The sequence below is a fragment of the Urocampus carinirostris genome, chromosome 3 (genome assembly GCF_059441175.1).
Source record: "Urocampus carinirostris isolate Australia breed hairy pipefish chromosome 3, RoL_Ucar_1.0, whole genome shotgun sequence".
In the NCBI taxonomy this organism is placed as follows: domain Eukaryota; kingdom Metazoa; phylum Chordata; class Actinopteri; order Syngnathiformes; family Syngnathidae; genus Urocampus; species Urocampus carinirostris.
The window spans coordinates 29,565,437-29,583,763 of NC_142351.1; the positions used below are offsets into that span (position 1 = coordinate 29,565,437).

An 18,327-nucleotide genomic window follows, 5' to 3' on the forward strand; every position below is an offset into this window, starting at 1 on the left:
GCTGAAAAGTAATTTTCACAGTTGTTCTTAGTTTCCCACAAAAGTGAAAACATCCCTTACATTTCTGCATATATTAAAATGATTATTTTATAAGACAGTCAGGGTAGACTTTAAACAGACACTGAGTAATATTTGATCCCTTGATGACCCTTTACTGTGTGATGCAACCAAATACAAATGTTACAAAACACAAGGCATAAAACAAACTACAGAGAATCAAAGTGAACAAAGTGCATTATTTTTCTTCTCAGCCTTTTACAGGTTTTTGGGGTTCGAGGGAACCCATAGCAGCAAGGTCTCTATCAATCATGTCTGCTCTGTTTAGGACTGGTGAGCCTCATGTAAAATAACATTTAGCATTACATAATACATAATACTCATTGTCCTTTTAACATGGTAAACGTATTGTAAATAAAGCGGTGAACCTCTCATAGTCTCCTTGCTTCACGGATTTTTAACTTGGATTGTGTTCCGCATTTCAATTAGCTATACAGTTCATAAAAGGGTAGCCATTAGTTAAAAGTGGGCAGTGGGCAGGGGACACCCTTAACTGGTTGCCAGCCAGTCGCAGGGCACACAGGGACAGACAATTTGCTCGCTCATTCACACCTAGGGACAATTCACCGTCCAATTACCCTAAAATGCATGTTTTGGAATGTGGGGGGAAACTGGAGTGCCCGGAGGGAACCCACGCAAGCACGGGAAGAACATGCAAACTCCACACAGGAGGTTCGATATCATGACCTCAGAACTGTGCTGCACACGCGCTAACCACTGCGCCGCCGTGCTGCCCTAATCGAGTATTTATTGTACAATATTCTTTTTAAAAGTAAAGGTATTTACTACACAGATTTGGGTATCAGAGGTTATTCTTTAATGTAACCCTTGCGATAAACAAGGGTTCACTGGAAACAAAATGTTCACCTTGTGAAATTGTCAAAAACGAACCACTGTCTCTGATTTGCCCAAATATAGTCCAGTTTCTCACACTCTCTTATACTGGTCACTTGATAAGATGGCGGCGCCCCTGTTCGGCTGCGGCTACATCGGCTCGCTACAGTCTTTTACACTTCGGTCATAAAACCCAGTCTTCGACTCAGTTTTGACGGCAAACAAAGTCAACTCATACCGCAGATCAATATACGATCGCAATTTTTTTGCTGGATATGCGATCATCCGGAAATCAAGCGCTCGGTGCTACGACCACTCGGGAGTGTTTACTTAGCCTCGGACTGCTACGTCAACAAGACCTATCGGCAGCGAAGCAGAGTGGCAAGAGAGCGGTGTGACCGAAGGAGGAAGCAAGGTTGTCGGGCTGGGCTAACCGCTAGGCTAAAGGCTAAACCCTTCAAAACGCCTCTCCCATCCATTTTCCTCTCCAACGTTCGCTCTCTGGACAATAAACTGGACCATTTACAACTGGAACTAACATCGAACCGTAAGATGACGAACTGCTGCGCTATAATTCTGACAAAGACATGGTTAAACTTATCTATCCCGGCTGACGCTCAAGGAAACTGTGCGGGTCAGATGTATCGACATTTCGTTCTGTATACACGTGTACACGAATGACAATAAAGTATATCTGAATCTGAATATAGTATAAAGTTTATACCTTTTTTATAGAAAAGTTTTAGACAAAATTCAGGGAAAAAATGTTAGTGATCGCAAATTGAATTCTAACTGTTAGCGTGTAGCCTCAACGCCAACGTTAGCTTTGTGAACTCTGCGTATCGCTGCTCAAATAAGCCCGCATTGGGCACACAATTCAGTAATTTATTAGGTACATTTAAACATTCATGTATTTATTGTTGTTTTTAGGAGAAACGTCTCTTGATGGCATTTAGGCTACACGCTAACAGTTAGCTGAAGCTAAAAAGGTAACAAAATACTTTTCCAATATAATAAGTGATATGGACAATAGTAACAATCATAAACATTTAGTTATTATATCTGATATAAAGTGTGCGCTGCAAACCTGAACATTTTTATGAATCTCTTGGTCCAATCTTTTCACTTTAATACATTTAATCACAACTCTTTTCTTCTGCTTTACGCAGGAGTGTTTGCTGGGATCTGTAAAACTTCAATTTACAATCACTAACGTTTTCTTGCAGATTCTAGCACCAAAAGACACATGGCGGCATTATATCACCCAACTAGAACCAACAAAATCTTTGTTGACCAGCGCAGTGTCCTGTTTTGTCTCCACCTTTGGCTTTGACGTCACACGCGATGTAAGATATTAAAACTAACGTCAACAGACATCCGTTTTGATGATACAAAGCTAAACTTTTATCCAGGACGCTTGTTGACATATTGCCTAGCCCTAGCTTTTGCCTCCAGGCTTATCCCCGCCCATCAGACATGTCACAATGTTTACAAACAAATTAAAGAGTGTTATAGAAATGCCCAGTTTGTTTACTGACCACTCACAAAGTGATGGATTACTAAAACTGCACAATGATGTTTGATGGGACCAAAAACGGGAATTTAGTTTCGATGGTGCAACAACAACAACAAAAACAGTTGAGCTGCACACAGACAAGTGTGTCTTTACAGTTAAATGTGGTGGTGGGACTGTCCAATCATGCCTCCAGACAAAGACCTGAACATCTTCAAGGCATCTACAAATGGAAGTAGGAGGAGCATATAGACAAAGCTTTATTCGATTTTCATTCAGGAATGGAAGAGGATTAAGATAGTAGCCTATCTGGTTAAGTGCCAGGAAAATTATGATGATAGCCACTGAGAGCGGGAGCGTAAATAGCCCGTTTTGGAGGTGCTCAACCATACCCAAATTCAGCTCAAGCACCGCCAACAAATATAGCATTTTTAAAACTATTCCTTCATTAATAGAGGAAAATGATAGACATCATTTTTAAGAAAAGTGAAACTAAACAAAAATGTGAACAGCACAGCGTTGGAAATACTCCCATGCGTTGAAATGGTTCACTCCATTTGACTCCATGCACCGCTCTCGCCCCCCTTCCCACTCTTGCTTGGCTAATGTCACTTGCAGCATAGCGGCGGAGTCTGTGGAAGCTCTGGTGTTTTAGGGTAACAGTATATGATAGAGTGGTTATGTTGAACATCTATTTTACCACCCAATACCATGACTACAGTGACACAGCTTAATCCAGAAACGTTGGGTGGAATTATATAGTATTGAAAAGAATGCATCACTGTTTAATAAGTCTCATGCTTCTTCAGTATGTGTGTGTGTAATCTATTTGGCAGACATTAATAAAAACTGGGATATTATAGTAATGGTGTTTCTACTAACCACAATGTGTAATGTCCATCCATCCATTATCTGCACCGCTTATCCTCAGTAGTCTTGCAGGGGGTGCTGGAGCCCATCCCAGCTATCCTCGGGCACTGGACAGGGGAAACCCTTAGCTGGTTGCCAGCCAGTCCCAGGGCACTGAGACGGACAATTCGCTCGCTCATTCACACATAGGGACAATTTGGACCGGCCAAATAACCTACCACGCATGTTTTTGGAATGTGGGAGGAAACCCACGCAGACACGGGGAGAACATCCAAACCTCACACAGGGGAGGCTGCGGTAGCTGGACTTGAACCCTGAGCCTCTGCACCTTGAGGCTGCGCGCTATCCACCCACCAGCCGTGCCGCCCCAATGTTTAATGTCATGTTCACAAATGGGAAGTAACACTCCTGCATGATATTGAAATAATAGTAAATGATCTTAATTCACTTAAAGTGATTTAGGAGCATTAAAAAAAAATCAGCCAGTCCCCCAAAAATCTCTGAACCTGAAATCGCCCCTGACCTAGAATATAGACATTTTTTACATCTGACATATTGAAACTTATTTTATGTATCTGACACAAAAATACCTAATTTAATCTTTACAGTGATATATACAATGGCGTTAACGGGTCATTTCTCCTTTACAATCTCTTGAAACAATATTTTGGAATATTTTTAAACATTCCACATCCGCCTTAAAATCTGGGTCATTGCATTCTACGCTCCCGACAGTAGATGTCATGAGAAACCAATAAACGTTGCCTGGTATGTCCATGCAAAACAATATTTCGAACGAGTGTATTTATTTATTTATTTGTGAGTGTATTTAAATCAATTTTTGATTTTGAAGCTCAAATTACCCTTTATTGTACAGCCAACGTCATAAACGTTTTCTATAGCTCCCCCTTTTCGCCACTAGGTGTAAGCATAACCATGGAGGTGGAACATGCTCCCTTTAATAATCGACTCTATTATTTTGGTATTTTGGAGGGCTTCGGACAAGTGCATCTGGTCATGTACTTTTCGGACTTGTGCTTATTTCAGCTCAGTTGGGATTAAATGCAATCAGTATTCAACCCCCCAAAATTGGGAAGTGAGACAGATCGTTTGTTTTGGGACTGTGAGAAGTGAAGTTGCATTGATAGAATGCTTCATACAACGCACTTCTCAAGTGTTTCGATTTATGTGCAATACAATGAAGAGTTGAGGTAAAGTGTCATTTTGATTTTATTAGAGCAAGTAACCAAATGTTTGATTTAGTTTCCTTCTATTTATCCGACACTGTGCGTTTTTTTTAACATTATGTACAAATGAATAAATAATACACGCACGAATGGATGTGGTCAAGAAAGAACTTTTTGAGACGCAGGTCACATTGGTTTGAAGAAAATGCACAGGGGCTGGGATGAAGAAAAATAGCTGATTTATGTATGTTTTGTTTATGCCTTTAATCTGATACCTTTTCAATACATGAAGAACAAAGATAACAAGAGCCAATTTATTTTTCTCATTTTCATCCGCACATTATTCATTCTCTATTTCTTTAAAAAAGGGACCTTTCAATTAATTATTTTTTAAACACACAAAATATAGAAATACATTAATTTAGAAATCAAAACTTTAATTGGGAGTATTAGCAAATGGATCAATTTAAAGCACTACATTTGATCATTTGCATAGAAAAACAGTGAAATAGGGCTACATCAAAAGTGTTTTATTGCATAACATTTTGCATCTTGATGAATATAATTGATTTTTAAAAAGCATATATAGAAGAATGCAGCCAACTATTTAAATGTTTTCCATGAGCGGAATGAAAAATAACGTTTTTGTGGGCGTATACAAAGGGACACAGGCTAAGAAATACAGGTGTATTGCCTTAAACAAAAACTTGTGTTTTAAATAAAATGAAATCGTGATGAGTGCATGTAAATCCCTGTAAAACATTATTAATTATCATTTTTATTTTTTTATTTTATATTATACTATAATTATTTCATGATTTATTTTTAATTTTAAGCTTTGTTAGTGCAGCATCCATTGCAGCCTTGTCATCCTGGAAGGGGGATTATCTCATGTGTGGTCCCTCCTCAAGGTTTCTTCATTTTCCTCATGCTGAAGTTTTTGAGTATTTCTCTCACTCATGTAGGTTTTAGATCATAATACTTGTCTGTAGTTTGCAATAGTCCGTTATCTGTGCTGCCCGTTGAAACTCCTTGTGATTAAAGGCTATATAAACAAACATAACTTGACTAGGCAGCATATATAGTGGGTCGAGTGGCATGTGGCTTTGGCAACATCCAGTGGACACATTAAAAACTGCAGGTCATTGTTTGACTTGAAGTGGCTTTTTTTCTTATGCTTCTCTCAGTTTCTCTGTTGACCGGCCTGATACGGCTAACAAACCGTAGTTTTGTGACCCCTGCTTTAGGGCATCAAAATGGCATTGTTTGCAGTAAAAGGGTCAAACGGAATGTTGAAAATACACTTTTTCATATAACAGATACGAATTTGTTGTGTGTGTACGTGATTATATGCATTTATATATTGACTGTTGTTCTCCTTTTATATTGATTAGGGGCATATGTCACACATATTTGCTCCTTTCTCCTCCTTTCATTGATTTATTTTAAAGAACATCACGAACAGTGGAATTAAATTACAGTAGATTAAAAGCATACCATTTTTGTAAAATAACGATACCGCAGTGTATTTCCTTCCTAAGACCCTCAGGTTCTGTCCCCCCTCCCCGCGAATATGCGTATTATATAGGCTACTCAATAAAAACGAGGCTGAAGTCCGTCCATGCATTTATCATCCTATTACGGTGACAAATCTGACTCCCAATACATGAGAGGTAAAATGAATTACCAACGTGAAGCCGTCAATAAAGTCATTTCTGTAAACGGTGTCTCTGAGGGCCCCGGCTATTATTCAGCCAGCTTTATCAGCACCTTGGAAATGACGTGGCTTGTAACGCGGGCCCCTGCTTCACTTTGATTAAGGGCCCTGCCAGGGACCAGTGACAGCGCTTTTCACTTGGCTTTTATTCAGCCCTTAGCTGATGATGAACACCAACCTGATCGGGCGGAATGAAGACTAATTAAAAGCAATAAATTATCTTTTGCGGGCCCTCTCAAGCAAGCCTCTTTGCAGCACAAGATAAGAGCGGACTGAGCGCTCATTTGCGCACAAAAGGTAGTGCGGCTAAACGGCATACTGATACTCTTCTAATTGGAATTTAATTAAGTAGCCACGGCTTCCGACTCTGGCCTGTGGGATAAAGATTTCATTGCTTTTAACATCCAAACGTCCGGTCTTTCATTCTGTTATGATTATTAATATTGCTATTATTCAAAATCACCAATTAGTGCACCAAATCAACTTCATTTCGCACGTATTGGTTTAGGGCTCTTTTGATGTCATTATGGACTCCTTGGTGTTTTTCTTAAATAAATAATGATAATAAATAACCACTATTTTTGACGAAATGCGCAACGTTGATGAGCTTATTTTGAGACAATATGTGAAAACTATAAACTTGTCTTTAATTGGATTCATACTACAGTACTCCTCTCCAACGTTGTAGCCAGGTAGCCTCCCACGAACAGCAGGGAGCATCTGTGTAGCTTATCGTCAGCTTCTTAAAATAACTCACCATGTGATGGATCATTGTGATTTTCTAGGAAGTTTGATTAATATCTTGGCAATGTTTTAGTGGTTCACCAAGCCTATTTTAACTCTTTCTAAAAAAAATCACAATCTGGTTATAACATAGTACTACATAGTTATAACGTGATGAATTGTATTTTTGGGGAATGCGTATCAAAATGGCAGCCTTTTCAATCAGAAGGTAACAAAACAAATTGTATATTTATATATACAAACGAGGTTTTTGAAGACGTCAGATAATTTAACAGACTTATAGATTTACATTCACAGTGCTCAAGATATCAGAAGTATTCCTGGGTGCATAAAGCTAAATAAATACTTCTAAACCTGTATATTGCATATTAGTTCCAAAACGGTCGCAGCACAATATATTATAATCGTGGATAAGGAAATAGAGTGACCATAGAATAGAATAGAATAGAATAGAATAGAATAGAATAGAATAGAATAGAACTATCTTCATCGTCATTTATGACGACAAAGTGAACATTGTTTGAAACGAGATTAGACATGACATTCCAGGATAATCAAGATAAAACTATTAAAGACTGAAAAGAAAAAAATAGAAGAATGTCAGGAAAATAGCCATAACTATTTACAAGGTAAGGCTTGGAGACTGGCGCCCGTTGTATTAATAGTGCATGCAAAATAAGGAAGTGCAATATAATTTGGCATGTATTTTTCAGACATTTGAATTATTCACTTTATTTATAGAAAATATAATCTATAGAGCCTGAAATATACCGAGCTGCTTTTATTTTCTATAAGAGAAATTAGTCTGTGCGAGGGCATAGGTTTCGTCTCAGCGATTGCACATTTTAACCGAATATCGATGGGAACAAAACAATTATTGTTCAATATTGGTGGGGACACGTCCAAAGATACGCTCTTTTTCGGTGGATTTTATGGAATTTATTGCATGACCAGCTGAGGAGTGGAGTTGTTTCTTTTGTTGTTGTTGTTAGTGGTGCAAATGTGCAAACTCTGGCTGCAGAATTGCGCGAGGCTCGCGTGCAAGAGCGCGTGCACCAAACCCGCGCTCCTATTGGACGAGGCATTTCACAACAGTGACGATTCTGCAACCTGATTGGCCAGCCGCACGCGCGTCCTTGCCTTTGCTTTGCGGCTCAGTTGTAAGAGGCAGACCGGAACCGGAGAAGAACGACACCACTTAAGGGGAGAGTGGGCTCATTTTAGTGTTCAGAACACAACTCGCTCGCAATGCCATCCTTGGAAAAGTATTAAGCCAAGGCATGTCGTCCCGGTTTCGGCTCATGATTTGAATGATCTCGAACGGGTTCACGTACCCTCATCTTTTCTTTTACATGCGGTTCGACTAGATTGGATCACAAAAGGGGGGCGGGAGAGCAACAAGTGGAGTGTGTCGCGGTGAGGTCGACGTTTGTAGTCATGGAAGAGCAAAAAGAGCCTGCAAATGGCCGGGACTCGACTGAGGAAGAGAGTGTATCTCTGTCCCCGAATCTTCCCTCTCCTCCGATTATCCTGCCTGCACAGCAGGGTCACCGAACCACAAACTTTTTTATCGACAACATCTTGCGACCGGACTTTGGCTGCAAACGGGAGCCGGGCTACCGCGATCGGAACCAGACGGCGGGTAGAGAGAACATCAACCCGCTAGTGGCGAGGCCGCACGCCGGCAGCTTGTGCTTGGACTCGAACTGCAGCAGCGATAGCGCGTCATCTTCGCCTTCCTCCTCATCGGCGTCTTCTTCGCCCTCATCCAAGCAGAATTCGGCTAAACAAGCCGAGGTGGCGAGCAACGGGGGCGGCAGGTTTGCAGATAGTCCCTCGGCAATTGTGGTAGTCAATGGAGGAAGCGGCGGAGGGGTCGCAGCTCTACCCGCTGCAAAGGACCAGCCCATGCTATGGCCCGCTTGGGTGTACTGCACCCGCTACTCGGACCGGCCCTCATCTGGTAAGGCGCTAAAAGCCCCTCCAACCTAATATTGCATACAAATATAGGTGAATTCAACCCGTGGATGACAGTTTAGAAGGCGGACAATAAAGTCCGAAATTAAATACGAAAAACAAACGATTCTTTTCGAAATGGTAGTACGGGGATCTTTTAAAGGAAAAAGAAAAACAATATCCAAAGTTTGCAGAACGTACTAAGTTAAGATTTTACAAAATCCAACCTCATTGAATACCAAACAAAAATTGGAGAAATAATATCAGCTGACGGGGAAGCATGCTTGTTTGCGACTTTTTCTTAGGTACAGCACAAAAACATTAATCTTTAATTAACAACAATAACAATACCGATATACTATTTGCACAAAAACCGCTTTACGATACAATTATAATATACATAAACATGTGCCAAAAGGCAGTATGCTAAAGCTGAATATTTAAGTGCCTACCCCTATTCCGTTTTTCCTTGCAAGGAAAACATACCCGAAACTAAAATAAGAAAACTGAATTTTACCTTCCACAAACGAAAATTTGAAAACAAATAAATGACATTTCTAACTTATAATGCGGGGTGTTTAAAACGAAACAATTTTAAAGGTAAAGATGAAATTACTAAAACAAACATATGTATTTCCTTTAATAATCCACGATCAGATAATTTGTATATGAACTAAATAGTAATCTGCTGGAAACTTAACCAAGATATGCTTCAGCGTGTTTGCCAGAAGCTGGACTACCGAACTAACACATGCCGCTTCTGAGACAGCGCGTATATTGAATATTTGTTAAATCGTTGAATGTCTCTTCAAATTTCGATAAATACATCTTATAATCTTCAACATTAATACTTTTTAATTTCATATTGCTTAATTGCGTATTTTCTGTGGTATTCATATCTCAAAAGGTATCAATGTTTTTGTAACACCCTGTACTATCTAGCGATTCAAACAACATATACCAAATTAAATTCAGGATCTGGTTATTTTTAGTGTATCTAAAATACGCATAGTATATGACATTTTAAATTAGTGTAAACAAAGGACATTTTCAAGGTCACCATCTAAATCGCCCTATTGGTAAACACATATTCGCGTGGCACAATGGCTTTTCAATTTTAAATACTGTAACTTGACGTTATGGATTCCCCTGAGATAATGAGTGTGTGCTCTGTAAAGAAACAACTGTTGAATATTTTCTGGGGAGTTGTTGCTTACTTGCTTTGTATTCTAAAATTGGTTTATGTTTCACTATATCTTCAAAATTTAACATTTTGAATTTTATTAACAGTTTGTATGTATATACTTTATACCCAGCGTTAGGCACAATCCTAAGAGTAATCGAATAAGCGATTATATACTGCTCTTATATATATATATATATATATATATATATATATATATATATATATATATATATATATATATATATATATATATATATATATATATATATATATACATAATATTACTTTATTGCTCATTATACATACCTGTCAACTTCATTTCCCCTTATTCAAGATTTTAGATTATCTTTGTTGTCATTAACATAGAATGCTAAGGTTTCTTTTTTGCAACCGTGCATGTGCAATTGTTATTAAAAAATAAAGTAATGATACACTAAAATAAAATCAAATACGTTTGTACACAATGGAAAATACTATGTACATATAGTCTGGGATGTATCTGTATATATACAGGTTTATTTTTTATTATGTGATGATAATCCTTACAACACAATGCAGCACATTTACACACAGCAATACAGACTATATGATGCATATAAACATGTGATGTTATTGCTCATAACGTTGTTATTTTTGATCAAGTTTGCATTTTGCACCTATCAATTTATTTCACATACCTTTCAACCTCAGCCAATTTTCCTTATTAATGACTGCAATTCGCCTTATGAAACGATAATATTCATTACAAACACAGCGCGGCACCTATTGACTACCAGCAAGACAGTCATTGTAGAGTAAATACAACCTTAAATTGTGTAAACAAGTTAACTTTATGTATCAAATAAACGCTTGATCGAGAATACAATGTGTAAGTGTACTGGCGAAATTTTAGAAATCTACGATTGCGTTGTCGTCTGCTACCAGTGACCGAGACGATCTGAATTAGAGCTGATCAGATCAGTCTGACAAAAAAATAGTTTTAAATATGCATTTCTATTTTTTTTTCATTTCTGCACGGCATATTTTTTAATTATCAAAAACGTATAAAATACAATAAAAACGGGTAAGTTGAAAGGTGCGCAATTGTATTAAATCAGTCCGCATTGATTTCGTGCAGCCCCTCCCCCAAAATAATTAAAAACAGTCAAACTTCACTGCGGCGTTCAACGGTAAAGTGTGTTATGAAATTAATTTTCATGTATATTACTTTGCTCTTTAACAAACATGGTGATAACATATTTTTAAAGTGGATTGATACATTTAATTATCTTTATTTTCGAGCATATTACATTGATGCAACAATAAAAATTACATTGTTAATATGGTCTCAAACTAATTGAATTATTGTTTGTTTATCAATAACTCAGTGTTTTTAATATATTTAATACATTTATTTCAAATGCGCAGTGTGTATTTCACGTAAATGTTTGTAAAATACAATTAAAAATTAGAAACTAAAATAAAGATGTGCTTTATTTTCCTCTATAAAACTTATAAGTGTTTGACTCATGTTAAAAATGCATTTATTTTTTACTGTAGCGCATTTTACATTTCAGGGACACTCCTGTGTTAAAACGAACTTTTAATTTAGTGGACCATATCACTGTGTCATTTTTCATGTGATTTGTAGATTTCCCTGGAGCTCAATTTGTGGTTTTACTTGAAAAGACCTCCGAAAATGTGTGACTCGTGTGTTTTTTCTGGTTTATTATCTATTTTCAATCATTTTGTGACAAACATCAAATCACAAAATGAACAAATACTTATAAGAGACCCGTCCACAAAATATCTTTTTGAAAGCTTCTATCAATTATTTCAACGAACCATATTTTGCATCATTATAACAATCGTTTGATAGTTCATTTAGAGATGATCACATTGTTTGAATAACGATGGAATTTTGACAGTTTCCACCAATAAACACCCCCACCCCCTCTGCACCCCTACAACAATACAATACAAACACCTGAGACCAAAAAAGTCGCGTTTTGGACACTATTTTTTCGAATATGCAGCAAGATTCTTGAAGCAAGAAAAACAACAACGTCGTTTTACATTTAAAGTGTTTTGGTCGTTTTAATTTTGCACTGCAGTCGCAAATTAAAGAATAGGAGCCTCTTTTTGCTAAGATGGACCCGAATGTTATTTTGGGAGGGACTCCATCAGCCCCTCGGGTGACACGTTGGATATTTACGTGTTCTTGCCATTGTTGTTTCCACACCAGGGCCGAGGACACGCAAACTGAAGAAGAAGAAGAGCAGCAAGGAGGACAAACGGCCCAGGACGGCATTCACAGCCGAGCAGCTGCAGAGACTGAAAGCCGAATTCCAGGCCAACCGCTACATCACAGAGCAGCGAAGACAATCGCTTGCGCAGGAACTCAACCTCAACGAGTCGCAGATCAAAATCTGGTTCCAGAACAAGCGGGCCAAAATCAAAAAGGCCACGGGCTACAAAAACGGCCTGGCCTTGCAGCTCATGGCCCAAGGACTGTACAACCACTCAACCACTACCGTGCAGGATGAGAAGGACGACAGCGAATAGACACAAACTCACTAAATGGACGTCGTTGTTATTCAAAGTTTATATAGCCGCTGCAGTTATCATGTGCTATACGAGTATATTTAATTAAGCCAATTAGAGGTAAGATCTAATGCCTAAAAATCAGTCCAGTATTAAAGCTGGACCCAACTGAAGACCAACCATTACCTTGATTTGCAGGACAGAGGCAGAAGCAAACCCCAAATTTAATATTTTTTGTGAGCACTCGGTAGGAGGTGAAGTGATTGAGGATATCAAATCAAAGCCTGTCTTTTGAAACAAAATCAAAGATAAACAAGACTGTATAAACATGTACGTCTTTTATACTTATGTGTCTGCAGAGGTTACATCAATGGACTATTTTCTATCATTGGCGGATTTTTGAAAGAGGTGTCATTTTGACAGGTTGGGAATTGGGGTATTAACCACACCAGAAGTACGTTGTCAAGAGTATAGTGCAGCACTTTAGGAAAGAGGCAGAGAAAAACAATGGCGAGTGGATAATAGTACAATAAATAAGGCAGTGAGAGACAAGCCTGGCCCGGCCCGAACGCAATGATGGACGTTTTAGGCCTGGTCCTACCCGAATTGCGGGTAGGGCTTGTTCTCAGGCTTAAGATCTTACCTCTAAACCAGTGTTCCTCCATTTCTCACACCATGGTCGTTTTGAAGATGCATACTATGCCCCTTCATGTTTCCTTCACACATCACAGACTCCGTAAAAGCCAAAGATTTTCATATGTTCACATGTATGGATTCAAAAATGTGAAAAAATTAAAAAGAAAAGTCAGAATGCCGATTTTTCAGATTGCTTTTTCTTAGAGCACGCGCAACTCTTGATGTGGTCTGGCCCCTCTTGTTTGTGGAGAGAGCCAAAATAATGCCGAGGATTGTTTGTCATTTTGCAAGCCGCGCAGTTTTTTTTCAATTGAGAAGCAACATTCAATATAAAAAAATGCAACGTAACCAATTAAAAGAAACGCGAGTTGCCAGCATCCTAGACAAGATAAAGCCGAGGAAAATGCGCGCGCCCGCCCACGCACATGCATGCGCAGGAATACACGCTCGAACACTAAATTAAAAATAAGGTGTGGATACATTTTTTCAACTCCCTGGGTTGCTTTAAAGAAACAACACCAGATGTTGGGTTGTAAATATATGTTGGGTTGTAAATATAAATTGTCGTAATTTCAGAATACAACGTTAAAAATGTTAGTTTTCAGTTTTTGCTCAGTTACTTTTGACAAAAAAAAAACATTTATCTATATATACAATTTATTGAAATACATATAAATCTTATAGCTACCTTTAAATAGGTTCAGTTATATTGATTGTACTGAATGTTGGTAATAATAATAATAACATTATTAATAATTACATAGCAATAATACACACATCATTATTTAGAATACGAATATTCATAAATTAAACAAGTAATATAAAAATATTCAATTCAATTATTTCTGACCAAAGCGTCCCATAATACGATAAAATAGCTTATAAAAAAAATCATATTTCTAGGAATGGCCCATGTTTGAATTATATATATATATATATATATATATATATATATATATATATATATATATATATATATATATATATATATATATATATATATATATATATATATATATATATATATATATATATATATTTCAACCCCCCCAAAAAATTGAGATTATTCCTTTTTTTTTTTTCTTCACAAAACAATCCAGGGGTTTGGGTCAAATCAACCCAATTAGGTTATTTGTAACCCGAGTGTTTCAGAATATAAACAACCAATTAATTAAAAACAACAATTAAATTTTGGGATAAAACATCTTTTCTGATTTAAAGAAGAAGAAAACAAACAAAAACGAACCAACAAAAAAACTAAACTTTTTTTTTCATTTTTCAGAAGCATCTAGGAGTTTGGGTCAGATCAACAAAATTGGGTTATTTTTGACCCAAGTGTTTCCAAATAAAGTACACTACTTTATTAAAAATGACAATTGTATTATTAGGAATTGCCCATGTCTCAAAATAGATATATTTATTTTCAACTAATTGACCCAACTTGGGAGCTAAAAGAAGAACACGTTTTGTATTAAAATACAATCTAAGGGGTTGGGTCAAATGAACCGAATTAGGTTATCCATAACCCATATGTTTGAGAATATAAACAACCAATTAATTAAACTCAACAATTATAAGTTAGGTATGACTGATATTTTATAAAATATATATTTTTTTATAAATTGACCCATCTTGGTGTTATCGGGTTGTTTTGTGGGAGCTTTAAAAGATACATTCTCTGTTAAAAAAAGGAACAGAAAACAAACAAAAAAAACTAAGCAACTGTTACAGGTAGGTTTAGGTTTTTTTTTTCCAGAAGCATCCAGGAGTTTGGGTCAAATCGACAAAATTGGGTTATTTTTGACCCAACTGTTTCCGAATATAATACAATATTCAATTAAAAATGACAATTATATTTTTAGAAATGGCCCATGTCTGAATCTAAATATATTCATTTTCAACCAACTTACCCAAATTGAGGTTATAGGGGTGATGGTGTGAGCTTTTTTGTATAAACAACTACAGGGTGTTTGTCTTTTCTTTTTTTTTCAGAACAATCCAAGAGGTTGAGTCTAATCAACCGAATTGGGTTTTTTGACCCAAGTGTTTAGAATATAATAAAATATTTAAATACAAATGACAATAATACTTTTAGGAATGGCCCAGGTCTGAGTAAAAATATTTTTATTTTCAACAAACCGACCCAAATTGAGGTTAACTTTGTCGTATCAAAAACAATCCAAGAGGTTGGGTCAAATCAACCGAATTGTGTTATTTTTGACCCAAGCGTTTCAGAATATGTGAAATAAGACAAACCTTTTCCTGATTTTTAAAATTAGTTAAACGTATTTTAGCTTGTATAAATTTACTGTCAGAAACTGTCCAAAACGCTCCCCTTCCTCAAAATATGTTTGTGAAAACAATATAGTGTAATGAAACAGGCCGCGTTCTTGCAGTCATTTGTAACCTTTTTATATCGATTCCATGAACGCAACCTTATCATTTTAAATTGAAATCATGATACCTTTCATTTGTTGAGTGTGTTGATACTTTTGCAACTGAACCAGTGAAATACATTTTTCCGAGGCGTTTCAGTAGGCAAACGAAACCTTATAGTTTTTTTCCCCAAATATTATGATTTTCTCGAATATACTCATAGTCTAATGATGTATGTGTGTGTGCGTTCTATGGGATATGTTCCATATACTCACACATGCATTGTGAATATGATGCGATGTAATTAAGAGCTAACAAGCCTGCCCAAGTGTGCGGCTTATCCACTTCACGGCCCTCCGATTCTTCAGCTCCTTTAATTATTTTAAGCATGCGACTTGCGCCGGGCTCTGCCTTACAACGCCTATATTTAATAAGCCGCGCTCTGTGTTTCTAATTGATTTTAGTAATAACAAACAGGGACTTGCTTTCATGCTCGTTTCCATGCAGGTTACGCGACAGAATTTTAAATATAATTGATATTTATCGGCGTTTCTGGTGGTTGTTTGTCCCTTTTTAACTTGCGAATCAATAAGCCTATTATAAAGGAGCCTACGAGGAAACAAAAGAAAATTATCTTTTTAATAGGAAAAAAGACACGTGCAGATACTTAAATATAAATGCCCTGCAACCCAATATAAATCGGCAAATGTAGATTTACGAATACAACATGTATATTTTTAGAACTCAAAAGAATTTAACATAATCAGGTTGACACTTAGAGGAATCCTAATACAAAAATACCAGATATATTTGTAGATTTGTTAAATCCAAATTCAAAAGTTTTGTCACAGCACATAAATTGAATTTGTGGAAGCTGAAATCGAAAAAAAATATATAAACAAAGTAATATTGTTGTGAAGCCAATTGAGAGCCTTTAAGTGCATACTGAATATTTGAATGTGTCTAAATTCTAACAATTAAAGCGACACTATGTATTATTTGACCATTAGATGCCTCAGTATGGTTTAGTGCAGCTATGTCAAATATACGGTCTACTTAAAATTTATGAGTATGTCAAAAAAGAAGCAAGTCTCTTGGTCATTCACATCAAGAGTTTGTTTTTTAAAGTAAATCCAAACCAAATACTCCCTTTGTGCGTTAGAGGGCACTATTTCTTTTTGAATTAATTTCAAACCAGTACAATTAAGGTTTGTTATAGCTCCCACTTAAGTTTACATAGTGTGGTGAGTTGGTTCAGGTATAAGACTGCATTTACTCAACTGTTATAATAAACATGAAAATTGTTTTTCCCAATGTGCTTTGCAATTACCCATTCACACACACTCACACACCGATAGCAGCTTCAGCCATGCAAGGCAATGACCTGCATATTGGGGGCATTAGGAGTTCAGTGTCTTGCCCAAGGACACTTCGACATATAACAGAAAGGAGCCGGGAATCTATCCTGCGACCTCTTGTTCCCAAGACAAGCGAATTACCTCCTGAGCTACTGCCGCCAAACTACTGAGTTTGCTATCCCTGGTGTAGTGCAACTGAAAACAAGTGCTAAAAAGCACAAGGTCGAATACAGACTATCGATATTTAACCATTTTCATCTCGTATTGTGCCTAGCCTTTTGTGCTGAGATTTTTCTGTACCCGCAGCAGCAAGATGGCAGACAATTGTCAAATTGTCAAATCACTTTAGGTGAGGCTCCGGTTATGGAAAACAAATGCCAAATAAGTATTTTGAATGAATGAATGAATGAAAAAAACAAAAATCTAAACAAAACAAATGCATGTTTATATGATTGTTCATATATTTTTTATTATTCAAAGCAATATTGGTTTTAATGAATTTTTTTTCACCACTAGGAGGCATGTTGTTTGTCTTTGTTTACATGAATCTGCCTTTTTTCTTTCTTTCTTTCTTTCTTTCTTTCTTTCTTTCTTTCTTTCTTTCTTTCTTTCTTTCTTTCTTTCTTTCTTTCTTTCTTTCTTTCTTTCTTTCTTTCTTTCTTTCTTTCTTTCTTTCTTTCTTTCTTTCTTTCTTTCTTTCTCTCTTATGTGTCTTCGTTTTGGATGGACTGCTTCGGGGCTGTCGTCAAGTGCTCATGTCAATTATTCGGAATGAATTCAGAGGTTTCTGATTGGAAAAGACAAATGCGGGCGCGCGCACCCCCCATACACACACCCGCTCGCACGCACGCAGGCAGGCCCTAATGTGCCTCTAAATTCAGTTCGACCATCTGGCCTGCATGTGTGCACGGAGGTGAAAAGGCTCTTCACGGTCAGCCAAGCCCACAGCTCCAACACTATAATGATAGTCAAATTCCCTGCTGTGAATGCGGAAGAAGATCTTATGACAGTGTATTTAAAATTCATACAATTATGAAACGGCGGGAGGAACCCCTCTATCCCACCTTGTCATTCAGGGAAGCCATTGGTTTATCTGTAAAACAAAGAAAAGCCAGGGATCGTTTGCATAGTTAGCACAGTCTGCCTCGCAGGCACAATATGGATTTAATTTATATGCAAATGAAAGCAATAAATAGGCGAATACACGCTGGAAATCTCGAAGGTTTAAAGGGGGAAGGAGTTTAGATTCGGGGCAGGTAGCATCAATGTCACAATGAGCCAATGAGGTCAAGGCCGATGTTATATAATGCTCTTCGAGAGCGAGGACGGTTGCAGAAGTGAAAGGTGCGTGACGTCATGCGTACAAGTTA

The 18,327-nt window shown here is 37.2% G+C and overlaps 1 protein-coding gene across 1 annotated transcript; it reads left to right on the forward strand.

Annotated features, from left to right (window-relative positions):
- The first annotated feature begins 6,345 nt into the window (after positions 1-6,345).
- On the forward strand, positions 6,346-13,401 carry en1b (engrailed homeobox 1b). The gene is made up of 3 exons (XM_088331345.1): positions 6,346-6,475; positions 7,915-8,885; positions 12,289-13,401. Exons 2-3 carry the CDS (start codon positions 8,360-8,362, stop codon positions 12,606-12,608), a joined length of 846 nt encoding a protein of 281 aa, XP_088187471.1. The 5' UTR covers positions 6,346-6,475; positions 7,915-8,359; the 3' UTR covers positions 12,609-13,401.
- Positions 13,402-18,327: the final 4,926 nt, after the last annotated feature.

Excerpts from the sequence above, each read along its gene's own strand:
- en1b (XM_088331345.1), top strand. The coding sequence starts at position 8,360 with ATGGAAGAGCAAAAAGAGCCTGCAAATGGCCGGGACTCGACTGAGGAA. Across the intron at positions 8,886-12,288 it reads CTCGGACCGGCCCTCATCTG|GGCCGAGGACACGCAAACTG; the intron begins GTAAGGCGCTAA and ends TTTCCACACCAG.